Source organism: Camelus dromedarius, chromosome 21, assembly GCF_036321535.1.
Source record: "Camelus dromedarius isolate mCamDro1 chromosome 21, mCamDro1.pat, whole genome shotgun sequence".
NCBI lineage: Eukaryota > Metazoa > Chordata > Mammalia > Artiodactyla > Camelidae > Camelus > Camelus dromedarius.
This window is the reverse complement of record NC_087456.1, coordinates 12,210,400-12,234,529: the sequence shown is the minus strand read 5'-3', so window position 1 is coordinate 12,234,529 and position 24,130 is coordinate 12,210,400. Positions and strand designations below refer to the sequence as shown.

Sequence of the window (24,130 nt, the reverse complement as noted above, 5' to 3'; positions counted from 1 at the left end):
ATCTTTAGGCACTTCCTAAATGATACCCTTGCCTGTCTCTGTTCCTGATGCCGTCCTTCCCAAGCCTCCATTTCTGGGACCTTGAGCCACTGCCTCTCCATCTCTTCCATAGCATGGACCCTTGCCTCTGGTCAGGTCCCTTCCCATTGGCTTACAAATATTACAAATCGACTCCAGGCATATCTGCCCTTCAAAACTCTCCACCTTGATTCTTCTGGGCTTTCCCTGCCTTCTGACGGCACCTCTGGTCTCACAGGTAGGGCTCTTCCTTCTGCTTAAGGCAAAGCTCTCTGCTTTCGGGATCCCTTTCCTTCCTGCTTCCATCAATTATCCCTGTTCCTGTCTTTAAACTCTCCCCCCTTTCCTGCCTCCTTTCTCCCAGTGTACCATTCATGTACCTTCCCATCCACAGATCTTGTCCTGACCATGACCCTCCCCCTGCCCCAGTACTGCTCTTCTCAGCCCAACTCCGTGGAAGAGGAAACTGCACTTGCCATCTCCCATCTCCTCCCTGACTGCTGCCTGGCTCCAATATTGCCTTCTAAGTTGTCAAAGGCAATTGCTATTATTTGTTTTTCATCTTGCCTGACTTTGTTCAGTTTTATTCCTTGAAACTCTGTCCTAAACCATCCCTTCCTAAAATGGCTGAGTCTCAGTCACTTCCATCAGGTCTTCTTTCTCTAATCACCCTGAAATTCTGGCTTCTCTCCACACTAATGGTCCTCAAGGTGTGGCTCCCAGACCTCATTATCAGCATGGATACAGATTTTTAGGCCCTAACTCAGACCTCCTGAATTAAAAACTGGTGGAGTAAAAAAAAAAAAAAACCCAAAACAGAAAAACAAAAACTCAGGTTTGAGAACAACTCAGCTGCATTCTCCCTGGCCCATCTCCTCTCTAAGTTCCCCATTCATTGTTCTTTTCACACCTAATAGTCCTAAAATTCTTCCCACCCAGACTGCTCTCTGGAGCTCCAATCCTATACATACAGCTACTTTTAGGGCATCTCCACAGCTATCCACTAGGCATCTATGAGGAAAATAATCTCTTCCCATAATCCTATCATTTCTACTGGATCCCTTTCCCCTCAAATGATACCACCATCTACCCAGCTGCCAGTGTCAGATTCTGGGATTCACTTAATTCCTCTCACATTTACTCACCTAAAAAGACACAAGTTTGCCACTTCGGGAGCATCACTTGAATCGGCAGTACCCTCTCACCTGCACGGCCACTGCCTTCTCAGGCCCACTCCCCTTACTGCTGGAATTACAGCAATCACCTCCTAACGGGGTTGACTGCTTGAAGCCTGGCCCCTTCCCAATCTACCTTCCATACTGCCACCAGAATCGTATTTCTAAAATAAAAATTAGATGGCGCTTGTCCCCTGCTTGGTCATTCAGTGGCTGTCCAGTGCCTTGGAGATAAAGTCCAAATCCTGCCGAGTGGCACAGCGGAGGCCTCTATGCCCTGACTCCCGCTTCCCTCCGCAGCCTTGCCTCCGGCTGATCTTTACGTCTCCCCTCTGCTCCAGCTTGGGGGGGGGGACTGGGGTTACTTAGAGTTCCTCTATCAGGGGCTCCTTCTCACATCCTCAGACCATTGTTCATGCTGTTTTGCTATTTCCTTTATGAGGAATGCCCTTCCTTCACTTACATCTGGAGATTTTCTCCTCTAGGCCTCAGCTCGGAGTCAGCTCCTGTATAAAACCTTCCCTGGGCGCCCAGGCTCAGGTGGATGTGCCCCACAGCCCCCACATCATGCCTCCATCAGAGTCCTTACCAAATTATGTTCTGTTCTCTTGTTGTCTGCCCTAGGAGTCTGGCAGCAGCGTGACGACGGGCCTCTGCGTTATCTTTGCTAAGTGCAATGCCTGACGCATTGTAGGTGCTCGGCAAGCAGCTACTTAGTAGGAGAAAGACTCCTTTCTCTTTTCTTGAAAGGAATCTCTGTTTACCACCTATTTCTTAAACCACCTCTATTTTTTTCATTCCTAGCCATATTTCATCCCTATTATGCTACTGAAACAGCTCTTGAGAAGGACAAAGACGTGCTGGCCTTACCATAAACTTCTGTGCAGCAGTGAACTAACCAGTTCTCAAAGAATTCTCTTCCCGGGGCTCCTGAGTGGACACTTTGTGAATTCTCTTTACATTCTGCACTTTCACTGGTTTCCTTTCTTCATGCTTCTTGCAGCTGCTCTGCCAGGCACAGGGGTGGGTGGGTGGGTGGTGGTGGTGGTGGTGGGAAATGTGCCGTGATGTGCTGATAAGCTGGCTCTCTGGGGAAAAAAAAGGCCCTGATTTGTAGCTTTTGTCTGTTCCATGGTGTAAATACTCTCACCAGACTGATTTCAGGCTACCAGCGTTTTAACAACCAGCTCACAAAATTCTTGAATATTTAATAATTGGCTTTCAGGAATATGAGCCAGCTCTAGCATAATGCTGGGGATGCGGAAACAAATAAGACTGGTCTGACATCTAGGAAGGTATAATCTAGTGCTGGAAACATAGACTAATTCCAAGACAGATGCGATGAGCACTATTATAGTGCTTAAACAAGGCACTGTGGGGTTGAGTGGAAGGAAGGCTTAATTAGGAAATTCTGTGAATACTTCCTATAGGAAGAGAGGGGTGTTTGAACTGGACCTTAAAAAACAAGGACTTTAAAGGCAGGCATAAGGGGTAAATACTATTTCAGGCAGAAGAAACACCTTGAACAAAGGCAGGACAATACAGTCTTTAGGGGAATGGCTAATAGACCAGTAGGAATTGGATGCAAAGAATGTGGGATACAAGAACGGATTCTGCCACTATCTACAGTTTTGTGACGTTGCTCATGTTGGTTAACTACCCCAGGCCAGTTCTGCATCTTTAAAATAAGAATTTGATTTCTATGGCCCATTTCTGCCTTGATTTGATGATTGACTTTGGGAAGAGAAAGAAAATACAAGAGTGGTTAAGGATAATGGAAGAAATGTATACAGTGTGGAGTTTTTGGGCGGCTGACTGCTGCATTGTTAGCAATGCTGGAGAATCCTCCCCTTTAGTTCCCTCTGCTAACTTTTGGCTTAGTCCCAGTTATGAAAACCCCCAACCCCATGTCTGAGCCTTGCATGGTTTGCTGAAGGCTCAGTTCTTTTTCTTTTAAACTGAATGAATACACTGAATCCTGACAGTATATGTAGAAGCAATTTAGTTCATTCTTCTGCTTGGAGCGGGTCAGAAGATTTTCCTTTTTCCTTAGAAAGTATCAAGATCTCACAGGATCCCCTAGTAACTTATTCTCTTTGAAGAATTGTTATTAGCCAGTCTATCTAGAACTTCCTCATCTCCACCTCTTGCCCGTCTTCTCTCGAGAGCTATCTCATCTTCATTCCTTTTAACACTGTGAATCATAAAATATATACAGAAAAGTGCATAAAACATAAATGCAGGATATAATTAGAGCAAACATGCATGTCTTCACCAACCAGAGCAAGAGACAAAACCCTGCCATAAACTAGGAAGTCCCGCATGTGTTATTTCCTAAGTACAACTCTCCAGATGGAATCATTGTTTTGATTTATTGTAATAATCATCTGTTTTGCCTTTACTATCCGTATATGTATCCCTCAAACACTAATTCAGTATTGCCTGTTTGTTAACCCTTGGTTTGAAAGGAATCATATTGTATGCATTCCTTTATTTCTTGCTTCTTTTGCTCAACAGTCTAACATTTATTCACATTGTCATGTGTAGCTAGTTTATGTTTTTTAATTTCATGATTATATAGTGTTCTGAGTATCCCAGTTTATCCATTCTACCGTGGACACTTGGGTTGTTTCCAGCCCATGGCCAGTGTTAACAACGCTGCTGGAACATCCTTGTACATGTGCCCAGTGCATGTGAGCTTCCCCAGAGCACAGGGGTGGTGCCCAGTGCATGTGAGCTTCCCCAGAGAACAGGGGTGGGATTGTTGGGTCATAGACTATGTGTATCCTCATCTTCATCCTTCACTCTCGCCCTTGTATTTGTGGGCAAGCCTTTCTTCACTTTTTCTTTCCTAAAGAATTCTAACTTCTGTGCCTTTGTTTCCATTTTTCTAGCTTTTAATCCTATTCGTCAGCTTTCTTGTGTTCTTAAAATGTTAATCAGTATTGGTTCAAGTTTCTAGATCTATGTATCACCTTTCTCCTATAGTTAAGAATGGTTTCCACCCTCAAGGAGTAGACTTTTTATTACTCAAGTAGGGAATGTATTTGGAGTATTTTAAGAGTTCTTTTGAATGTGTACACAATGGAAAGAATGTATTTAATCAATAGAGGACCAGGGACAGATATCTTTCTGTGAGGTATGGGCATTAGTACTGTGGGCTCTTGAGTCAGACCATCTACAAGCTGCCACTTGTTCGCTGTGTGTCTTGGGCAAGTTACTGAACTTCTTTTGTGTTAGTTTCCATCTAAATGTCGATGTCAAAGTGTGGATAACAATTACACCCACTTACTGGGTTACTGGGCATGTTACATGAAATAATCTAAGTTTGATCAAAAGAAGTTTATCAACTTGGTCTTCAGACAGGGCGAACTGAGGAAAGACAGGCATTCAGAATGCCTTCAGGATGTGTGCAGTGAAGATACATACTATGGGTTTGTTTATACTGAGCCTAAACACTGTCCACCCCTCCTTGTGGGATGGCTGGCTAGAGGAGGCATGTGAGATGCTGCCTCTGGCCACAGAACAGAGTGAAGTGAAAAGACCCATTTGGGAATCAAACCCACAACCCTGGCTTCATGCACTATTCAGCTTGTCAAAATAACATGAAAAAGGAGAATGTGAGTGGGATTAGAAATACTGGCAAAGTAAACAGGAAGGCACGAGGATACCACAGGGTAACAAGTTACTCTAAACAGCATCCTCTCTTTGTGCAATTTGTTGTACAGGAGAGTTGGCTGGAACAGAAACCATTCCTAATCATCAAAAAACCACATTCTAATTGTCCTGGCCCTGCAGGCACTCCATATATAATTCCCAACGTTATTGCTTAACATTCCTTGGTTTTAGGAGGTAGTTTTCCAAAACCGGGTAATTACAGTTGCCACACTTAAAGGCTAATACCTCATTACCTGATTAGGGAGCTGAGAAATGTTCATCATAACCATTCTCTTCCTCATCCAGAACTTATTAATATTCATTTCAACTTGTCTGCTAATTAACCCCTTTGTGAAGACATTGATTTTTGGACTCTGAGTCTTACTCCCACATAAAGCTATCTAAATCCAATAAGGCTTTTATGGAAGCAGCATTTCCAACTTGACATTAACTTTTGGGTCAACTGTCGACTCATTACAGAAGCAACAATGCATACTGGATTTTAATTTTTCAGTTCCTGTACCTCTATACTTCAATAACAATAAATCCTCCTATTACGCTTCTTTTAAAGTAATTCTTAGAAAACTGTGTTGGTATGTACTGTAGGGGATGGGGAAAAGATGGAAGAGAAGTTAAAAAGAGAAAAATACTGGTGCTGAATGATTTTCAAGTAATGTATTATGATGGTATTTGCTAACTTCACGTCAACACAGCAAAGTCACGTGGTTTATTTATAGTTTGTTGTTTCAATAATATATATTATCTGGTAACATTAGGGAAGGGTCCATTTGCATAATCACTTTTAGACTCTGATTTAAAAGTAAGGTTATTAACAGAAAAAAAAATCAGCCCTTAATAGCTTCATTTAAATTGATAAATTTGGAACAAACCCATGAAGCGGTCCAGCATGGTAGACTGTTTGCCAAGGGACAGATGCCAGCTCCTAATAAGAGAATGCCAAATTCTGTAAGTTCTCATAAATTGGAAACCAGGGTCTTGAATAGCAGCAGTGGCAGCACAATTTGGTACCCAGATGCCAACTGAAACCCCAGCGTTGGGTTTGTCCACCAAAATGTCAAACTTTCACAGCCAGTATTTGGCACCAATGTGATAATGGCAATAAGTACTACCAGCACCGAAAAGAAGTCCAGGGAAGACTCTTATTAAGTGAGAGAAAAGAAACCTCAACCAAATGTCTGACTCTGAGATTCTTAAACAGTCAGAGCTACCAGTAGAGTAGCATGGCCTGTTTTGAGCTTCACCTCTTATTTGCCTACTCGCTGGCCAGGGAACACAATAGCCTATCAAGCGATTAAGACTTGGCTCTAAAGGCCCACCAGCTGCAGCTTCCTCCCCAAAGGTGAACACACACATCTTAAACAATGTAGCGGAGCTGGGGGGCCGTGGCCAGGAAGCGGGAGGGTGGGCTTTGTGTGAGCAAAGTCTTTGGCTTGCTTAAGAGTTTAGGATACAGATTTATAAACTCTAACCTCTTTAAACACTGACTGTATGAAATAACCTCTGTAATTTTCATGTGTGCCTGGTGGGAGTCATGAATCTTAAACTCCTGGGGAAATGGAGATTTTTTCCCCAGAGGACTATTTGTTCCTTTTGAAAAGTGCTAGGACTGGGAGGCCCAGGCAACATTAGGAAAAAAAAAAAAACAAACAAACCAAAAACGCTTCCCAGGTGATTCTGATTTAGTTCCCGTAACTTTGAGGATCACAAAGGTAGTAGGAAAGGAATGAGTCAGAAGAACTGAAGTTACTTAAACCTTTATGTTCATTTATCAAATAGTTAACAACTCCTGTCCACCCTGCCTTATGAGAATAATAGCTAACAGTAATTGTTCAATAAATATTTGCTTTTATGTGCTGTTAGGCACTATCCTAAAGGCTGTACATGTAATTACCACACCATCCCATGGAAGCTGATTCACAGAGAGGCTTAGGAACTTGCCCAAGGTCATACAGCTAGGGCTGAAACTCAAAGCGAGGCAGTCTGGGTCTAGAGATCATGTTTTTAAGTGTTATTTATAATGTTGTAAAGACTATAAAACATGCATGAGTGCTCACTTCAGAAGCACATATACTGAAATTGGAACAATACAGAGATCAGCATGGTCCCTGTGTAAGGATGACATACAAATTCGTGAAGCACTGCATATTAAAAAAAAAAAAGCATGAAAAAAAACATTTTACTTTGAAAAGTTAAAGGTGCTTTAAGTGGCAGTTGAAGGAAGTTTCTGGAGGAGAGTCTGCATCTACACAGCACTTGCTATGTCATAGCTGCTCAGAACTTCACTCAGAGGACTTGAAAATCTGATCTTGAAAATTTTTCCCTCAAATGCTGACTTTAGTCTACTGAAGTGCCACAAAGTGACTCTTTTGACAACCGAAAATAAAGGGAAGAACTCGGCAGACCAGGTGGCTCACACAGGGCTTGGCACCCAGGTGATGAATAAGTAAGTGTTGGCTGAACTGAATGCCTTCCAATCAAAGGCATTTGAAATATGTTATTCATATTCCACAAAATGGCTTGAATTATTTAGAATGTCAAAACGGGAAAGGGCATGTGGCAAGTTAAGGAAATTAAAGAGAAACAGGGTATAAATGGAATATTAAACCTTTGAAATTCAAAGTAAAGAACCTGGTTAGATGTCCTTGAAGTCCCCTTTTCTGGCTTAGCAGGGAAGTGGGAGGGATGAGCTCTGGTGATGGAATAAGCTTATGCTTTAATATAAGACCCCTCACTTGTATTGTACATACTTGCTGTAGGCATTCTGCTCCAAACAAGCTGCTTAATAATTTTTAAAGTGACTTTACCTTACGTCATTCCTTAACACCCCTTACACTTTTTAGCGTGCACTCAAATGTAGCTCAGAAATAAAACAGGTTTTTCTACCACTTTAGACAACAAAGTGGGTCTCATAACAAGCTGAGCTTGTATTCCTGGCATCAGATCTAATGAAGTATTAGACTCACCCCACGTCCAACAAAATGCTGTATTTGGCCTGCCTATAACTTCCAACTAATCTCTACAGAGCCAATGCAGAGTGCAGGTTTTTCCATAATTCCTAAGAATTTAATGAGTAACTAGTTAATCCGAGATGCATGGTGATCCACACCAAGGGAAGGCAAAAAAACCTCCAATGAAGACCTATATGAGCAGCAGTGCGATTCGACAAGCCAGAGGTCACCTGGGTCTGCATGCAGCCCTTTGTAGAATTAGGCAGAAACCACCGGAGCTTAACTGCCACAGTGAGGACAATAACTCAGTTTCTCTAGTACGACATTCTCACCCAGTCTCTCTTGTGACACACATCTGTAAACTGCTTGGCTTTTGCTTTACAAACAGTGAGAGGAAGTCCAGTTCTTCTTGGACTAGGAAAAGCAGAAAAACAGATCTAAGAGCAACAGTGTGTCTGCTTTGATAGGCTCTCAAAAAGGCATATGTTAAATTGATATGTAGCCTATCCAAGATCATGGCCGTAGGCTAATTTCAAGCTGTGGGTTAAAGCAACTCACACAACACACACATTTTTTAAAAAGTTATCTTTAGACATCCATATTGCAGAGTTGAGGTTTTAAAAAAATGCCTCCTATACAGGGTGTCCCAAAAGTCTTAGTGAAGTTTTAAGTTATTAAGGCTGGGGATATGAATAGTGGGCTGAACCTGCCTCCTGCCACCCCAACAGCAATAACTATACATGGTTTTGATTTATCATCAGTTAAATGTGCAGCCTAGGTTAAGAGACATTTTAAAGGACTAATTAGTCAACCCTCAGAAAAGTAAATTAAGGGCCTGTGTTGAAACAACCAAAAGGAAACTCTAATACAGCTTTGTAGTAATAGTGCTTGGAGTACATTCAAATGGAAAAGCTTGGGCTGGAAATACTTGTTTAGAAAAAGAACTACATCACTCCACCCTCCTTTATCAAGTAATCCAAGCCATCTTAAACGCTCAAGGTCTGATCAGGCAAGATGTATTTTATTAAAACTCTTTCAGTCTGAACTAGATCACGTCTTTGGGAATAAACAAATTTTATTCAATGAACAAGGAGAAGGGATTCTTGATTACTACTATAGTTCTCTTGTGTAGCCTGCTTCTAGGTTAATGCAGAAAGCTCAGAAAAGAACATCAGATAAGGCAAAAGGCTTTATTATTCAGGAGCAGCTCAAAGTCTGACACTCACACAAGCAGGGATAATTATTATCTCATTACATTTGACCTTTGGCACCCATTTGAAGTACTAGTTTTCCAAGTGGGAATGTTACACCCTGTAGACTCTCAGCACAGTTTCTGACAGCCACCTTTACCCCCAATTTCACTCAGTAGAACTGTCAGGAGATGTGCCGGGAAGAAAATCATGTTTAGTTCTCTTTTTCATGAATCTTTTCCCCACTGGCTTTCAAATCAGAGAGAGCATTACTGGCAGGTATTGATCATAAATAACACCTTCCCATAGTCACACACTCAAAAATCAAACATCAAATACAAGTAGTATTCCTAAATATTCCCTTGATGCTGTGGCAGATTTTGTGTTGAAAACAGCAATTCTATGGCTCCCCTTTATCTAGTTTTCTCCTTGGATAAAACCAGGAGGACCCATGCTTAACTGACCTATGCAGTTCTGGTTGTTACAGCTTAATTTATAAGAATCAAAGGAATTAAAGTGTTATCATTAAGAATAGACTTTAAAATTACACTAAAAACACGAATAAAGTCTACACAGTCCTTAGGGATCTGGATAAAATGAATCGCGTTTCATGACTAGAAGGAGACTCCCTTCCAAGGACACAGTACATACCTAACACATGGAGCTTGTTTCTATGAGGTTCCAAAGGGCTAAAATATAAAACAACGGTTCATTTTATGTTGATCAATAAGGGATATTCAAGATACTTTGCACATTATTAACTTAGAGTCAGTCTATATACTCTCTCAAATATCTGGAGAAAATCCCATGGCTTTTTGACTCGACTCTACTGGATTATTGCTTTTTATGGAAATGAAGAAAATCCCCCAAGTCAAGTTAAAGCCAAGGTTTATTTTTTAATCTGGGTTTTCAGTTCAGACCTACTTTTATAAAAATGTCAATAAGAAATCATTACTTTTTCTTAAAATCTGATGACTTAATTTTTTTTAAAAGTTGCAGCCCTTAGAGAACTGAGGACTGACTTCAATCCCCAGCTTTAGTGTATGACTACTGATTTTATAACCATCTTCCTCTAATAAATGGCAAAAATCATGATCTCTTCTAGAACGCAGTGTTGGATTAGAAACAGTAGTGGATTGCTTGGTAAAAATATGGGGACCTTAGATCTCACATGGGAGATATATTTGGGGGGAAAAAAGACAAAGGTTTCTAGTGTTGTTCTCCTAGTTTCTCCAAAGACATGGTATTTATCACTGCTTTTAAAATAAAGATGATTTTAACTTAAGAGATCATATTTTAACACTCATTCAATAGTAATGTACTTATCTAAACATCACATTTTACCACGTACTTAAAAACCCCCACAAAAATGTAGTGAAAAGGTTATATATATTTTAAATGAAACTGTATTTGTTGGAGGCGGCACAGACCACCTTCTTCTTCAGCAGTTGGCCTTCACAGACAGGCCTCCTGTTGTGGCCAGCAGATACTTTTCACGCTGCACAGAAAGTCTCAGAATAACAAGAGACAAGTCTTGTTTTTTGCCTCTGAGCTGGGATGTCATTATTGTACAGAAGATGCATAAGTTAAAAAGTAAAGACTACTCAAAATGTTACAGAGTGACACACTTACTTTATGAAATTTAAACACAGCACTCATCCCAAGGAAGCTGCCCGTGGCACACCGTGGTAGAAGAACCAGACTAGGTACGTTTCGGAGTTGAAAGGATTTTCTCTAAAAATGAAAAAATGGTAGCTTTTTTAAAGACCAGAGTTACAGAATCACTCTGTTGTACTTTTTATCTTGTTTCAGTGGGCCAAAGTTCAGTTAACTCACTTAGGTTAGAATCTATAATTCTGTTGACTGTTCTGGACTACAGTAGTCATCCTGGGGCTTTCTATGGAAGTATGTACAGATTTTCCGCATGGAGCTGGGAGTAATGGTGACCTAGAAGAAGAAAGTTTAGATTTCAGAAATTTTCTAAGATGGAATTCAGTTGTTACCTCAGCACCTTATCACTAAAGGGTATTTAGTCAGCCAGATTTCAGTCTCAAAATACTTTGAAAGCAATGTCTCTTTTGGTTGATTTGTATTAAATACAGAAAAATTTAAGGCAGCAAGGAAGGAAGGCACAGACTTTTCAAGTGAACAGAAAATATGTACCAGTTCAGCCTCCTAATAGGAATCAAAGAGGTTACAATGACCATCCTCTTTGAAATACTGAGTGACTCTCCCAAATTTACAAATGAGATAGATACTCAAATGGAGACAATACCGTCTTCTGAAGTCCACAATATCAACATGAACATCAAGAAAAACAAATTCTTTTAAAGAAACTTTAGCTACAAAGATTGAAATTATAAACCAGAAATATCTTGGATCAGCACACTATTTTTAAAAGTACACTATTTTTATATGTACACATTAGTGAAAACAATTTTTTATTGAAATTACTTTTCTCCTAGCACATAGCTTGGACCAGCTCCCCTGAAAAAACCAGGAATTTTGGCTATGGGCAAAGATCACCTATAGTGATAATTTTGAGAGAAGAAAAGAAAGACTCATTTTTTTTTTTAATATTCTGTACCAACATCTTGCAAGTTTGTGTTTGAAGCAATCTTTAAAATATTTCTAGTTTATCTTTCCTAAAATTATAGGATAGGTTTCATGACAGTAGGAGGAGGATATGAACACTTACTACACTGGCCTAAGGTTATCTAGCTTCTGCCCTTTAAAAGGGCAGATGTTGCTGATCACGATTCCTGGAATGGGTTTCAATCATTCTTCCACCTTTTCCCTAATACAGAGAAAGAGCTACTATGAACTACAGGAGAAACTTCCTTAACCCACCTCCCACTTAACTTGCAAACTAAGTAGCAGAAGCTTTCTATTCCCTTTGACTGATGCCCGTAGCTCACCCAATGCTCACAGCTACTTCTGCCCCCACCATTATGAGTCACTTGCTTTTCCAGTTCACAAAGCTATTTCTGCCAGAAATATCTGTTTTTGCAATTATCTAACATAAATGAGTCCTAAAAAGATAAGTAAAACTAAGCTAAATGTTTAAAAAAATGCAGAAACAGGTGAGTTGCCAAAAACATCGCTATAAGCAAGATGATCATAAAGATTGGGGAAAATAATCATAAAAATCTAGAAAGATTCTACACTTAAATTTCTTTATAAGTATCTAAATTTTGCTTTATTTAAAAAATCATAAACTATAATTACAAATTGAAAATCTATTTATGGATGTTGGGAACTTGCCCATGAACTACAGCTTTGTCTATAAAAAGAGGTTGTGGGGGAAATTTTTAAAAAGCAAGGGGATGTGGTGGGGGGGGGATAATATAAAACAAAGGAGAGGGAAGATACTTTTGAAAAATCATCCTGGAGGATGAAGAAGGCTTTGATGAATCAGGCAACAGGGCTGAAGGGTATGGACCTTGACAGAAGGGATTTTAATGGGACTAAATAGGGTTGCCAGAAAACATACAGAACATAACCAGTTACATTTGAATTTCAAATAACAAGTAACTTTTTGGTATAAATATGTCCCATGCAATATTTGTCTTGTATTTTTATGTACTAAATCTGGAAATCCTAAGAATAAATAGATTTACAAAAAAAAAAAAAAGCATTCTGACTTCTGAGAAGAGATCTGTGTCTGCCCCTGTCAAGTTAGAAAATGCATCTTCCTACCACTGCCAACTTACCGGGCCTGGAGAGGTCTTTCCGCTCTGTCTCCTAGAGTTGGGGGTTTGGGACGGTGGACTTCGTGGAGATGAATTCTCAGCCTTTCGTTTGGCTGCCATGGCCAATAACCAGTTTTTATTCTCTGGGGAGCTATTCTCTTTGCCTACCACTTCAGAGCCTTCTCCACAAGACCCCAAAGGAAGAGGTAGCGTTCCACAGCCTTCTGAAGCATAAGGACTGGCAGGAGAAGGAGGCTCTGAGACATTCATACTAGCTCCTTCAATCTTGCCTGGTTTGGTAGGACCTAGAGAGTCCTTACCAAGGTCTTCCTGGTTACCAGCAAGGCAGCACAGATCTAAATGGAGCTTTTCAACAGGGTCATCAAGCTCAGTCACACAGCTGCAACTCTTTACACACTTCTGTTTCACATTCTCCAGACAACTGGAGTCTAGCCTCCTCTTTACTCTATTTCTAGACTCAGAGCAAGCCACTGCTTGGGATGATTTCAGGCTCACAGGTATGAGAGCTTTTCTTGGAGATGTGATCTTGTTCTCAGAAGCAGGTGGAGTGATGGGTGGTGACAAGGAAGGTGCTTGGGTCATCCAGTTTCTAATGGACATCTTGAAGGATGAGGGTGGCTTGGGAGAGACAGAGGACATGGAGCCTCTTCTGCTGATGGGAGACCGGGTCTTGGCAGGAGGGGTTTTAAGAGAGAATGTAGGAGTATTTGAAGGAAGAGGGAGGTCTCCAGCACAGCTTGGAGCACAAGCTGCTGATGACGGGGAGGAAACAGACGGACTGCTCTTTACTCTGGGGGCTTTGGCAGGAGTACTCTGGCTACTCGTCACTGTTACTGAAAAAGAAGAGGGTCATGGAAATCAGAAGTGAAATCCACAGAAAATCCCTGAATTCTTATAAAGGAAAATTATAGCTAACTTAATCTTCCAGGGGTTGATTTCCTAGTGAGTAGATCACCTAAATCATTTGATTCTTATCCTTTTAGCATTCCCCTTCCCCTTTCCCAACTTCCAGCCTCCCAAACACCCTGTTGTAAAACACATACCTATAAAAATCTAGAAAATACAGAAAAATTAAAAGAAGAAAAATTTTAAAGTATCCAGGTGAACTACTTTTAGTGTTTTTTCTATACCTGTGCATGTGATATAATACAGCTCAAATATTTTCTACACAAAAATGAGACCATAATGTACAAAATATAATAGTAACCTGCTTCTTAACATATCATGAATATTTCTCACATTAAATACAGAATTACATATATATAATTTTTAATAGCTACAAAGTATTCTACAGTAACAGTAAGGCATTCAGGTTAATGATATTTTGTTTTCATAAGAGTTGCCATTAGCATCCAGTATATATTTTTGAGTAATGCTAGGACAGAGCAGCACTGTACGGTGAGGAGTACACAGGTCCAGAAGCTGGCAAAATCACCTATTAAGTGATTTGAGTACAACCTTTCACCCCCTCTGCCTCAGTTTCCATATCTATTAAATGGAGATAGTTTTAAATCTCCATGAGAAGTAATTCCATCAGTTACTTATTAGGGTTATCAGGCCTCATGTGGCTTTCCACTTTAATTTACAATTTACAATTTTCCACAAGCCAAAGAATTCCAAAGAACATTTCAGAAACTCAATGCTTGCTCTCTGTAAAGCAAATCAAATAGTGGATAGAACTCTTCTTTATGTGTCTTGTCCCTTGTTTATAGGCAATGACAAGTACTTCAGGCAAATTCCTATAAACTTCATGCTTCTTCTCCCTTGGACCTGAACAGAGACAACACTATGTTTTCCCACTTTCCTTCGGAGATTTTCAGATTTCTGAAATAGTGTTCCTGTCTTCAAATAACAAGGAAAGGGCACTTATTTATTTCTCATTCACCAAGTGTTTGAATTATAACTCTGATATTTAATTCGAATTGCTTAATTACTAAACTGCATTTATATGCAACTAAATTTTGGATGGGCTAACATCTTTCTTTCAGCTAGAATAAAAATTGACAACTATTAAATTCACAGATTTACCATATGATCCAGCAATCTCACTCCTGGGCATATTTCCGGAGGAAGCTCTAATTCAAAAAGATAGATGCACCCCAATGTTCACAGCAGCACTATTTACAATAGCCAAGACATGGAAACAACCTAAATGTCCATTGACAGATGACTGGATAAAGAAGATGTGGTATATTTATACAATGGAATACTACCCAGCCATAAAAAACGCCATTTGCAGCAACATGGATGGACCTGGAGATACATACTAAGTAAAGTAAGACAGAAAGAGAAAGAAAAATACTATATGATATCACTAATATGTGGAATCTTAAAAAAAAAAAATGACACAAATGAACTTATTTACAAACCAGAAACAGACTCAGACATAGAAAACAAATCTGTGGTTACCAGGGGGGAAATGGCAGAGGAAGGGATAAATTGGGAGTTCAAGATTTACAGATACTAACTACTGTATATAAATAAGCACTAAATTTCTTGTGTATAGCACAGGGAACTATATTTAATATCTTGTATTAACCTATAATGATAAAGAATATAAACTGTACTTTAATTAAAAAAAGGAATATATATGTACATGTATAACTAAAACATTGTGCTGTATACCAGAAATTGACACAACACTGCAAACTGACTATACTTCAATTAAAAAAAAAAAAAAGAAAATACAAATTTCAAGTTAACCAAAGGAAACAAAAAAGTACTAATTTCAGTCATTTAGTTACCCTGTACATTTTACACTTTGCTTTTCCCTACTCAAGCAGCCTTGCCTCAAGACAGAGAAGTTCTACAAATTGACTTTTGCCTAAACTTTTCTCATCAACTATATGTTTAGAAATGGTCAACATGATATTGCTCCTTCAGCAAAAACCACTACTGGAAAACCCCATTTTGTCATAATGTGGTCTAGAAGGGGAGTTAGTGATTAGGACCTGTCCGCAGAGCAACTGCTGGTGGTTCTCACACTCTAGAACTAGAGCCTGATTATAGTTATTATTTCGGAGGAAAGCAACTTTACATGTGCTTCACTTCAGTTCAGGTCCACGGTCACTCCACAGCCCCTAAGTCAATGGTTCCATTAAAGTGGGCTGAAGAGATGTTTAGGGCAGAAAGTCCTAAAGTGGTATGCATCTTACAATATGCAGATTCTAAGGCAGGATCCAGGGAGAAGGAAAAGTTGGGCCAGGGACAAAGCAAATATATGTTTCTGATATTTAAGTGGCAGATATTTGAAGTGTTTACTAAAGGTCAGCGGGAGATCTGATGTGGTGAAAAGTTGGGGCATTTCCTCTTCCTTCAGGATGTTATTGTCAAATTCTCTCACTCTCTAACAGTAATTCAATTATAAAAGTAATAAATGTTCATGGTAAAAAAAAAAATCCAAACAGTTACAGAAGGAAATAAGGTGAAAAGTAAAAGGTCCTCTTTCTTTTTTAATTGAAGTGTAGTTGATATACAATGTTGTGTTAGTTTCTGGTGTACAGCGTAGTGATTCAGTTATATACATACATATTTTTTCATATTCTTTTTCATTATAGGTTATTATAAGATATTGAATATAGTTCCCTGGGCTATACAGTCGGATCTTGTTGTTTATTTACTCTGTGTACAGTAGTTTGCATCTGCTAATCCCAAACTCCTAATTCATCCCTCCCCTCCTTTCTCCTTTGGTAATCATAAGTTTGTTTTCTGTGTCTGTGAGTCTGTTTCTGTTTTGTAAATAAGTTCATTTGTGTCAATATTTTAGACTCCACATATAAGTGATGTCATATGATATTTGTCTTTCTCTGACTTACTTCACTTAGTATGATAATCTCTAGGTCCATCCATGTTGCTGCAAATGGCATCATTTTATTTTTTATGGCTGAATAGTATTTCATTACATAAATATACCACAACTTCTTTATCCAATCATCTGTCGATGGACATTTAGTTTGCTTCCATGTCTTGGCTATTGTAAATAGTGCTGCTATGAACACTGAAGTGCATGTATCTTTTTGAATTAGTTTTCTCCAGACATATTCCCAGGAGTGGGATTTCTGGATCATATGGTAACTCCATTTTTAGTTTTTTTTAAGGAATCTCCATAGTCCTCCATACCAGCTGCACCAAATTACATTCCCACCAACAGTGTAGGAAGGTTCCTTTTTTTCCCACACAGTCTCCTGCATTTATTGTTTGTGGACTTTTTAATGATGGCCAGTCTGACTGGTGTGAGGGGATACCTCATGGTAGTTTTGATTTTCATTTCTCTGATAATTAGTGATATTGAACATCTTTTCATGTGCTAAAAGGTCCTCTTCTCAACCTTCTCATTTCACTCTTATGCTCCTGTGTATTCCATAATTTTCTGTGTGCCTATTAGCACACACACATTTATGTGTATCATACCTTAAAAAAACCCACAATGATTATATACACACATGTGTATTCTGCAATTTGCTCTTTTCTCTGAACAGTGTGTCAGAAGAGTGAGTCATCAACTCTTATGGACCAAGCACTGCATGAGATCTGAGGACATGGTAGCACAGACTGGGTTACTGTCCTGAGGGCTTCTTGAAAGTCAGTTCCTTTGAGGAATCTAGAGAGCTTACTAATAATCAGTCAACTGCCAGCAAGGGGACGCAGGAAAGAGCTAAATGTTTATCTCACAGAGTAAGAAGTCAAAAGATAATGCTGAAAATTGCAAAAACATCCCAAAAGAAATAGAAATACACAAATATTATTTAGAGATAAAGACATACGTATCAAAGAATCAGCTAAAAGATTTGAAAGTGGTTACCCCTGGAAAGGGGAACCGTGGGGCAGGGATTCTGGAGACTGCTGTTTACCTTACTTAGCCCTGTAGAGCTAGTTGACTACTATTAAACGATTAACACTTAATTTTTTTTTTTTAAGAAAGTAGAAAAAAAATAAAGGCATTAAAGACTTTATAGAAGCAGCCTTTGAGTAAAAGACCCCTCTGGAGTTCAGTTCTGGTTACAGCATCTTGTAAGAGACTAAGTAGGTCATCAGAAAAATGAGCATATATTCTCTCACTTTCAACTCTCCGTTACCTTAGGCCTTGATGGCTAACATAAAATGAATGTTTAAGTTTGAATTTCAAGCTTATTACTGTATATCTATTGGTAACACCTGGGTCCCCTTTGGCTGGTTCAGTGCTTAGACTTTTGTTCTTGGTTCACTGGCACTCTCTTTAATACCATCCCCACCAAATCTCAGTTATTACAAAATGCATATTCACAATCTCTCCAATACCTTGGTTTCTCAGTTTCTTGATCTCCTTCTTCTACAATATCCTTGTCCTTTCACTCACTTAAGCCACTTATTCCTTGATCTTATTATTACCAATACCTGCAAATCCTCCATTATCTCAATTTCAACCACCACCTATTTTCTCAGCCCCCTTAGCACTCCCATTCCAACAATCCTTCATCCCCAGGGGATCCTCAATTCACTGATCTTACCATTTTTACTTCCAGCCCTACTATACCCTCACTTCCCTCCTTACCCAGTTTTATCTATGTGCATAACTCCCTCAGCCCTCTGCTCACTTCATCATTCTTGTGGATTTAAACCACCTCCCTGGTTAAAATCAACTATCCACTGACAGTGTACCTGTACCTATGCAGCAGACAGACACCATGCTGACCGCTCACTTTCAAATAATGAGTGCTAGCCCCAGGCTGACTCTTTCTGCCCAACAGTCATATTTCCCTGGTCCATTTACTCTTCTATTCTCCACATGGCTATTGCAGACTTTATTATCTTTCCTCAGATTTCTACCACCTCCTTCCCTAACCCTTATTCTCAGTTGATGATCTTGATTCCTATCTAAGAAAATAGAAGCTATCAGAACAGATGGGAACTTCCAGAAGTTCTGACCATCCCATATATCCACCTGTCTTCACTGTGCCTGTATTTCTACCTTCTCTCTAATTACTATAGTTGAAACCCAAATCTTCTCCTCCTGCAGTGATTCCTATATAGGTCAATGGCAACTCCATTCTCCTAGCTTCTCAAGCCCAAAACTCTGAAGTTATTCTTGATAACTCCCTCGCATCCCACATCTGATCCTACAGCATGTTCTGTTGGCTCTATCATGTAAATATATCCAGAATCTGAAGACTTTCATCATATCCTCTGCTACCACTCTGGTCCAAGTCACCATCATTGCTTCCCAGATTATTTCAATGAATTTTTAAATTAGCTTCCAGCTTTTATCCTGATCTCTTTACAATTTGTTTCCAACACAGGAATTAGAATGATCAAGTTAAGAAAAGTCAGATCATAATACTCTTCTATTCAAAACCCTCCAACAGTTTTTTGTCGGAGAATAAAAGCCAAAATTGTACAAGAACCTTATTTTTCCACTATTCCCCTCCCTCTCTGTTGCTTGCTTTAGCCGCAACATTAGCCACTTTGAGGAACAGGAAATATGTCAGGCCTGCTCCTGCTTCAGGGCCTTTGCATTTGCTGTTTTGCTTGCCTAGAACATCCTCTAAAATATCCACACGGCTTACTACTTCACTTTCTTTACTCAAATGCCATCTTTTCATTGAGGCCTCCCTGGGCACCTAATTTAAAATTTTAACAGCATGCTTTGCTATTCTCCTGTTTCTGTTTTCCTTTTTCCCTGAGTACATATTGTTATCCGACAAATTTTACTTCTTTAACTTGATTATTGCCTCTCACACTAATATGTAAATTTTGTTCACATCTTTGGGATTTTGATTCTTTTGTTTATTGCAGAATCTCCAGCAACTTAGAACAGTGCCTAGCACAAAGTAGATGGTCAATAAATATCTAAAAAATAAATCTACCAACATATTCCAGTGCCTTGTGTAGATGATAAACATAGTAGTGTTCAGAAAATACTTATTAAAAAGAATGAATGTCAACAAGATGGTGCTTTCCTTTAATAATATACTAAAATATACTAAAATAATCTTACTAAAATAAGATCATAGAATCCAGCTCATCACTCTGCACTGCAGAAACCAACCAAACTATAAAAAACTTAGAAAAATGCATGGGATCCTTACCTAGGTCGGCTCTTGCTTCTCTTTTCTTCTGAGAGGCCCAGCCCACTATGGAGAGTTTATCTCCTCCTGATTTCTCCTCTAATCCTCTATTTAAGCGCCAGACTTTCAGTGTATTGTCATCAGAGCAGGTAGCAATCTAATGCGAACCAGGAAGGGAGTTAATAAGTTTCAATCAAAGACTCATAACAAAGTAAAAAGTAGGGCTCATGACTGGAGAATTAGTCTGTCTGATATAACAAGATATAGAAAATATTATCTGAAAGGTCACATACTTTCATTTCTTGCTTTCAGGAATCATTCCAGATTTCCAAAGAAGTGGATTCTTTAGTTCCTTACTTATATACATTCTGCTGGTATGTCTTTTGTGACCAGTCATTTCTTACCTAACCTAAAGCTCTACTACAAAACCAGGTTCATTTTATTCTGAAGAAGGTGGGCAAGTCCTTATCTTTACCACCCTCTATGTAACTATGAAACTTATAATTAAGATGTCCTTTTTACTCTTTCTTTTAAATGATCAATCAGTGTATGTCACTGACATTCAATTTCTATGACTTTCTTCTGAATTCTGCAAGTTCTGGCTTATTGCTAAAGTAATGGGGTCATTTCTAAGATTAGACTTAGTCCATGACTCTAGTATGCTATGACAAGTAGAATGAAGCCATTCCTTTAAGATTCTTTTTCAGATAGGTAAAGGAGCAATTTGGGAAAACAACAAGTTCACTAGGCTGAAAGAAGTTAAAAATAACCTTTGCCCCTTTAAAAATATCTGACCATTCCTGATCTTGGTCTCAAGCCTTTTATGGCAGAGAAAGTCCAGCTTGAAGAGCTTGTGGCAATTGGCCACTGGTACCAGAGCTGTTCCCCAGCATTTGTTTATATAATTTCTCTATTTCAGTCACTAAAGAGAAAGAAAAAAAGAACACACGTTCTCTTAAGTCTTGGCCCCCAAGAGACTGGCAGCTTTTTCCTTTCCTTACTGGGAGGCCAAAAGAAGACACAAATATTTAACTGCTCAGCAAGAAATGCCTGGAATCCCCAGTTACTCTATAGTCTATTAACAAGTTATTATTTACAGAGCAACTAAGTCTGAGTGTCTGAAAATTTAATTCTTTATCTTATTTAATTCTCACAGTATAAAAAGCCTTATACTCAAATAACCTCATCTACAAAATGGGAAGAAAGTTATTTGTCCAAGGTCTCCACAATTAAGTGGCAGAACTAGACTTTAAATTGAAGTTTTTCCAATTTCAAAGTCTTTTTTTTTTTTTAAAGTGGTGTTTTTTTTAAAGTGGGGCTTCTCAACTACAGGCTAGGGACAAAATCATTTTAAAGAACTTTTGTTTGGAGGAGGGAGGTAATACTTATTTATTTTACTTATTATCATTATTATTTTTCTTTAACAGAGGTACTGGAGATCGAACCCATGACTAAGCATGCACTCTACCACTGAGCTATACTCTCCCCAACTAAACTTTTTAAAAAGGTGGTTGTTAAACTAGTACATATAAATAGCTCTGCCATTTCTTTTGTGTCTTTTCTGTGTACAGAGATAAGGATGATATATGATGAATGGAAAAAGATGACATAATTAACTAAATAATTTTTAAAACCCATCTTAGTTCTATGAAGATACAGATCCCACATTAAAAGCAGATATTTCACTGGAAATTACATGAAATCTTACAGGAAAAATGTCATTGGGATGTAATTATTGGTGATTAAAGCAGTGATTTCAAAAAAAGGTCTATCATGAAGCTCACACAGAAATGGTTATATAGGGATGTAGAAATAAAAAGAATCCACAGGAGTACTAAAAAAGCAGTACTAGAAAGCAAGCAGGGATGCCATGAGTAAATCAGACAACGAGAAGATTCTGGAAGATAAAAAAACAGACGGGAACAATAGGCAACAAAACTTCAAAACGTCACAGGTGAAAAGGAGATCTCCACGGGAGGGACATTTCCTGCAAACCCAGAATAACCCAAAGAGTTAGGTAGTCAGCGCTGGGAGGGTGAAACCCTTTACATATATGTGGTGTTTGCTTGTTTCTGGGAGTTCTACGTTTCAGGTTTTCTGTTTACTCGCTTTTAAATATCACTAGTAAACAAATTTTGTGAGCATATTGTCTTCTTTCCAGAGAGTCTAAAACACTTTGGAGTTACTTCTTATGTAGTTTAGCCACAAATAACCTAACATGTTAAGACTTCACAGTAACACTTTTCAGGCATGTGAAAACCCAAACTGGACTGTGAAGAACAATCAAGATGTTACCTTTAATACACCACCATTGCTAATATGTAGAACATTAGAAAGATGAGTTGTCACCTAACATTTTCTTTTTACCTTCAATTTTAAGATGAAATTTTAATAATGTTAAAAACTTAATTCTACGTTTAGGAAAGGAATGACTTCAGGGAGCCAAGAAATCCATCCTTATTCCTAAGGGCATAATGCAGGTTCTCTACTGGAAGAAAAAAATAGACTATGTGTGATTAATAATGGTATAGATCCTGGGTGGCCTCTAGGGCTTTTAAATGTCTATTTAAATGTAAAAGTTTATATAACTCTCAAGCTAACTTTGGGAAAACCTACAAATCTGTGATCTGCTTTTAAAATCAACTACAGAGATTGGCTTACAAACCTTTGTGAAGTCTGATGGACACCAGCACACAGATGTGACCTCTTGAGAATGACCCAGGAGCACAGTAGGAGGATGCCAGGGTGTGGAGACCTATTGCACCATCAAAAAGAAACAAGCAAGTCAGCAGAGCAGTGTTTAGGTCTCCCAGACAGAGGCACTGAACTGCTCCTCATCTGTGCCTTAGAGAGCTTTAGGGTTATTACCAAAAGCCCCTAGACATGCCTAGTTATTGTTCAGAAAAAGGGTCTCAATGGGCAATGAAAGTATTTCTGTGATTAATCTGAGAGAACAGAAAGAAAATAGCCAAAATAAGTAAACGATATGAGCTTAGATACCAGGTCAGGTCTTGTTTCAAATTAGGACTACTTAGGTATACATATTTTGGCTAAAATTCAAGACTGAAAGGATGAGGCTTAGCTGCTAGGCAGTGCACTTGAGGTAGAGCCTAGACATTTAGATCTTCTCTAGTCGGCTAACTAAATCCTGAAGATACCTGAGATATGCTAATAGATCTCTTGGGACAAGAGGACAATCTTTCTTCCAAATGAAGATTCACTGATTTTTACTGAAGTTCTAAGTTATACTCCTTCATTTTGAAGGGGCATAAGCTATATTTTACATGGCATTTTGGTATACTTTTTGGGGAAGAAAAAAATTTCCTCTAAAGTTTAATTTCAGTTCATTTGCTTCTTGAGTTTTCAAGTAAGTACTACCACATTTTAATGTATAAAGAAGGCTCACATTGTGCAGTACTACGCATGTGATGAAGAATCATATTTTCCCCTTCATTGGATGCCAATAATGATATGCATTTGACAGCTGAGTCATTCAAGAGCTGTCAATCCCTGTCATAGGCCATGGAGTTAATGAGTACAGCATGAAGTACAAACTCACATAACTATTATTAGCACGTGTGTTTGAAAAATAGAAATTACTCTTTTCATTTTCCTGAGGCTCTGAATCATTACTCATTCAGAAAGTGAAGGTACTCATGAAGAAAGTGGAGGCACTCTGGAAAGAATATCTGTGAGAATGACTAAGCTTAGTAGAGTCCTCAGATCATAGTCAAGAGATTCGATCCCCTGATTCATAAGGTTGTCCAATTCAACTATTACTACTCCTCTCTTGGGTTAAATGGCACATAGTAATGACTCAAAAAGCCAAAGAAGACAAGGAACAGAATCTAATTAGTCTTGCTGAGTTAATTAAAGTGTAACAAAAAAGAAGGCTTTTTCCTGAGGTCTGAAAGGATCTCACTTACTTCCTACTCTTACAGTGCCACAGAGAACAAGAACTCGTTCTCCCACAAGATAGCGTATTTTAGAAAAGACTTTCAAGGTAGTCTCTAACTATCTCAGTAGTCACAGAAAGTCTCAATGGCCCCAGCCCATTAAGTTCCTCTTTACCCAGGGCCCAAGGAAGACTGGTAGCAGCAAGTGAAAAGGAAGAGGAAATCCTCATGTCCTCCTGACCCTCCCTGGTAAGAACCCATTACTTTACTCCATTGGTTTACTTGCTTGTTGCTTCTAGCTTTTCATTTCATGATACTGCCCTTCCTCAGTTTCTCAGGTGTTACAATACCCAGAAGAACCTGAATATCTATACCAAAGATTAAAATGAATATCAGGGAAAAACCAAACAACCACCAATAGAATGTATGCACATTTCTGCATTTATCCATAGGATTTAAGAGGAAAAAA

The 24,130-nt window shown here is 38.9% G+C and overlaps 1 protein-coding gene and 1 non-coding gene across 4 annotated transcripts in view; one reads left to right on the top strand and one right to left on the bottom strand.

Moving 5' to 3' along the window:
• Nucleotides 1-6,917: 6,917 nt before the first annotated feature.
• On the top strand, nt 6,918-7,021 carry LOC116148730 (U6 spliceosomal RNA). Its single transcript, XR_004132298.1, has one exon. It is a non-coding gene; the product is annotated as a U6 spliceosomal RNA (small nuclear RNA).
• A 3,600-nt stretch (nt 7,022-10,621) lies between these two features.
• DTL (denticleless E3 ubiquitin protein ligase homolog) overlaps nt 10,622-24,130 on the bottom strand; it is a 41,342-nt gene continuing 27,833 nt past the window's right edge. The window contains exons 12-16 of one of the 3 annotated variants that reach the window (XM_031438612.2): nt 22,431-22,520; nt 19,787-19,922; nt 12,723-13,555; nt 10,846-10,956; nt 10,622-10,764 (exon numbers count right to left, since the gene is read on the bottom strand). In XM_031438612.2, the coding sequence (XP_031294472.1) occupies nt 10,858-10,956; nt 12,723-13,555; nt 19,787-19,922; nt 22,431-22,520 (1,158 nt within the window). In that variant the 3' untranslated portion in view covers nt 10,622-10,764; nt 10,846-10,857. Of the gene's footprint in view, nt 10,957-12,722; nt 13,556-19,786; nt 19,923-22,430; nt 22,521-24,130 lie in introns of all 3 variants that reach the window. The other 2 variants (XM_031438611.2, XM_010992134.3) reach the window with 2 other exon arrangements.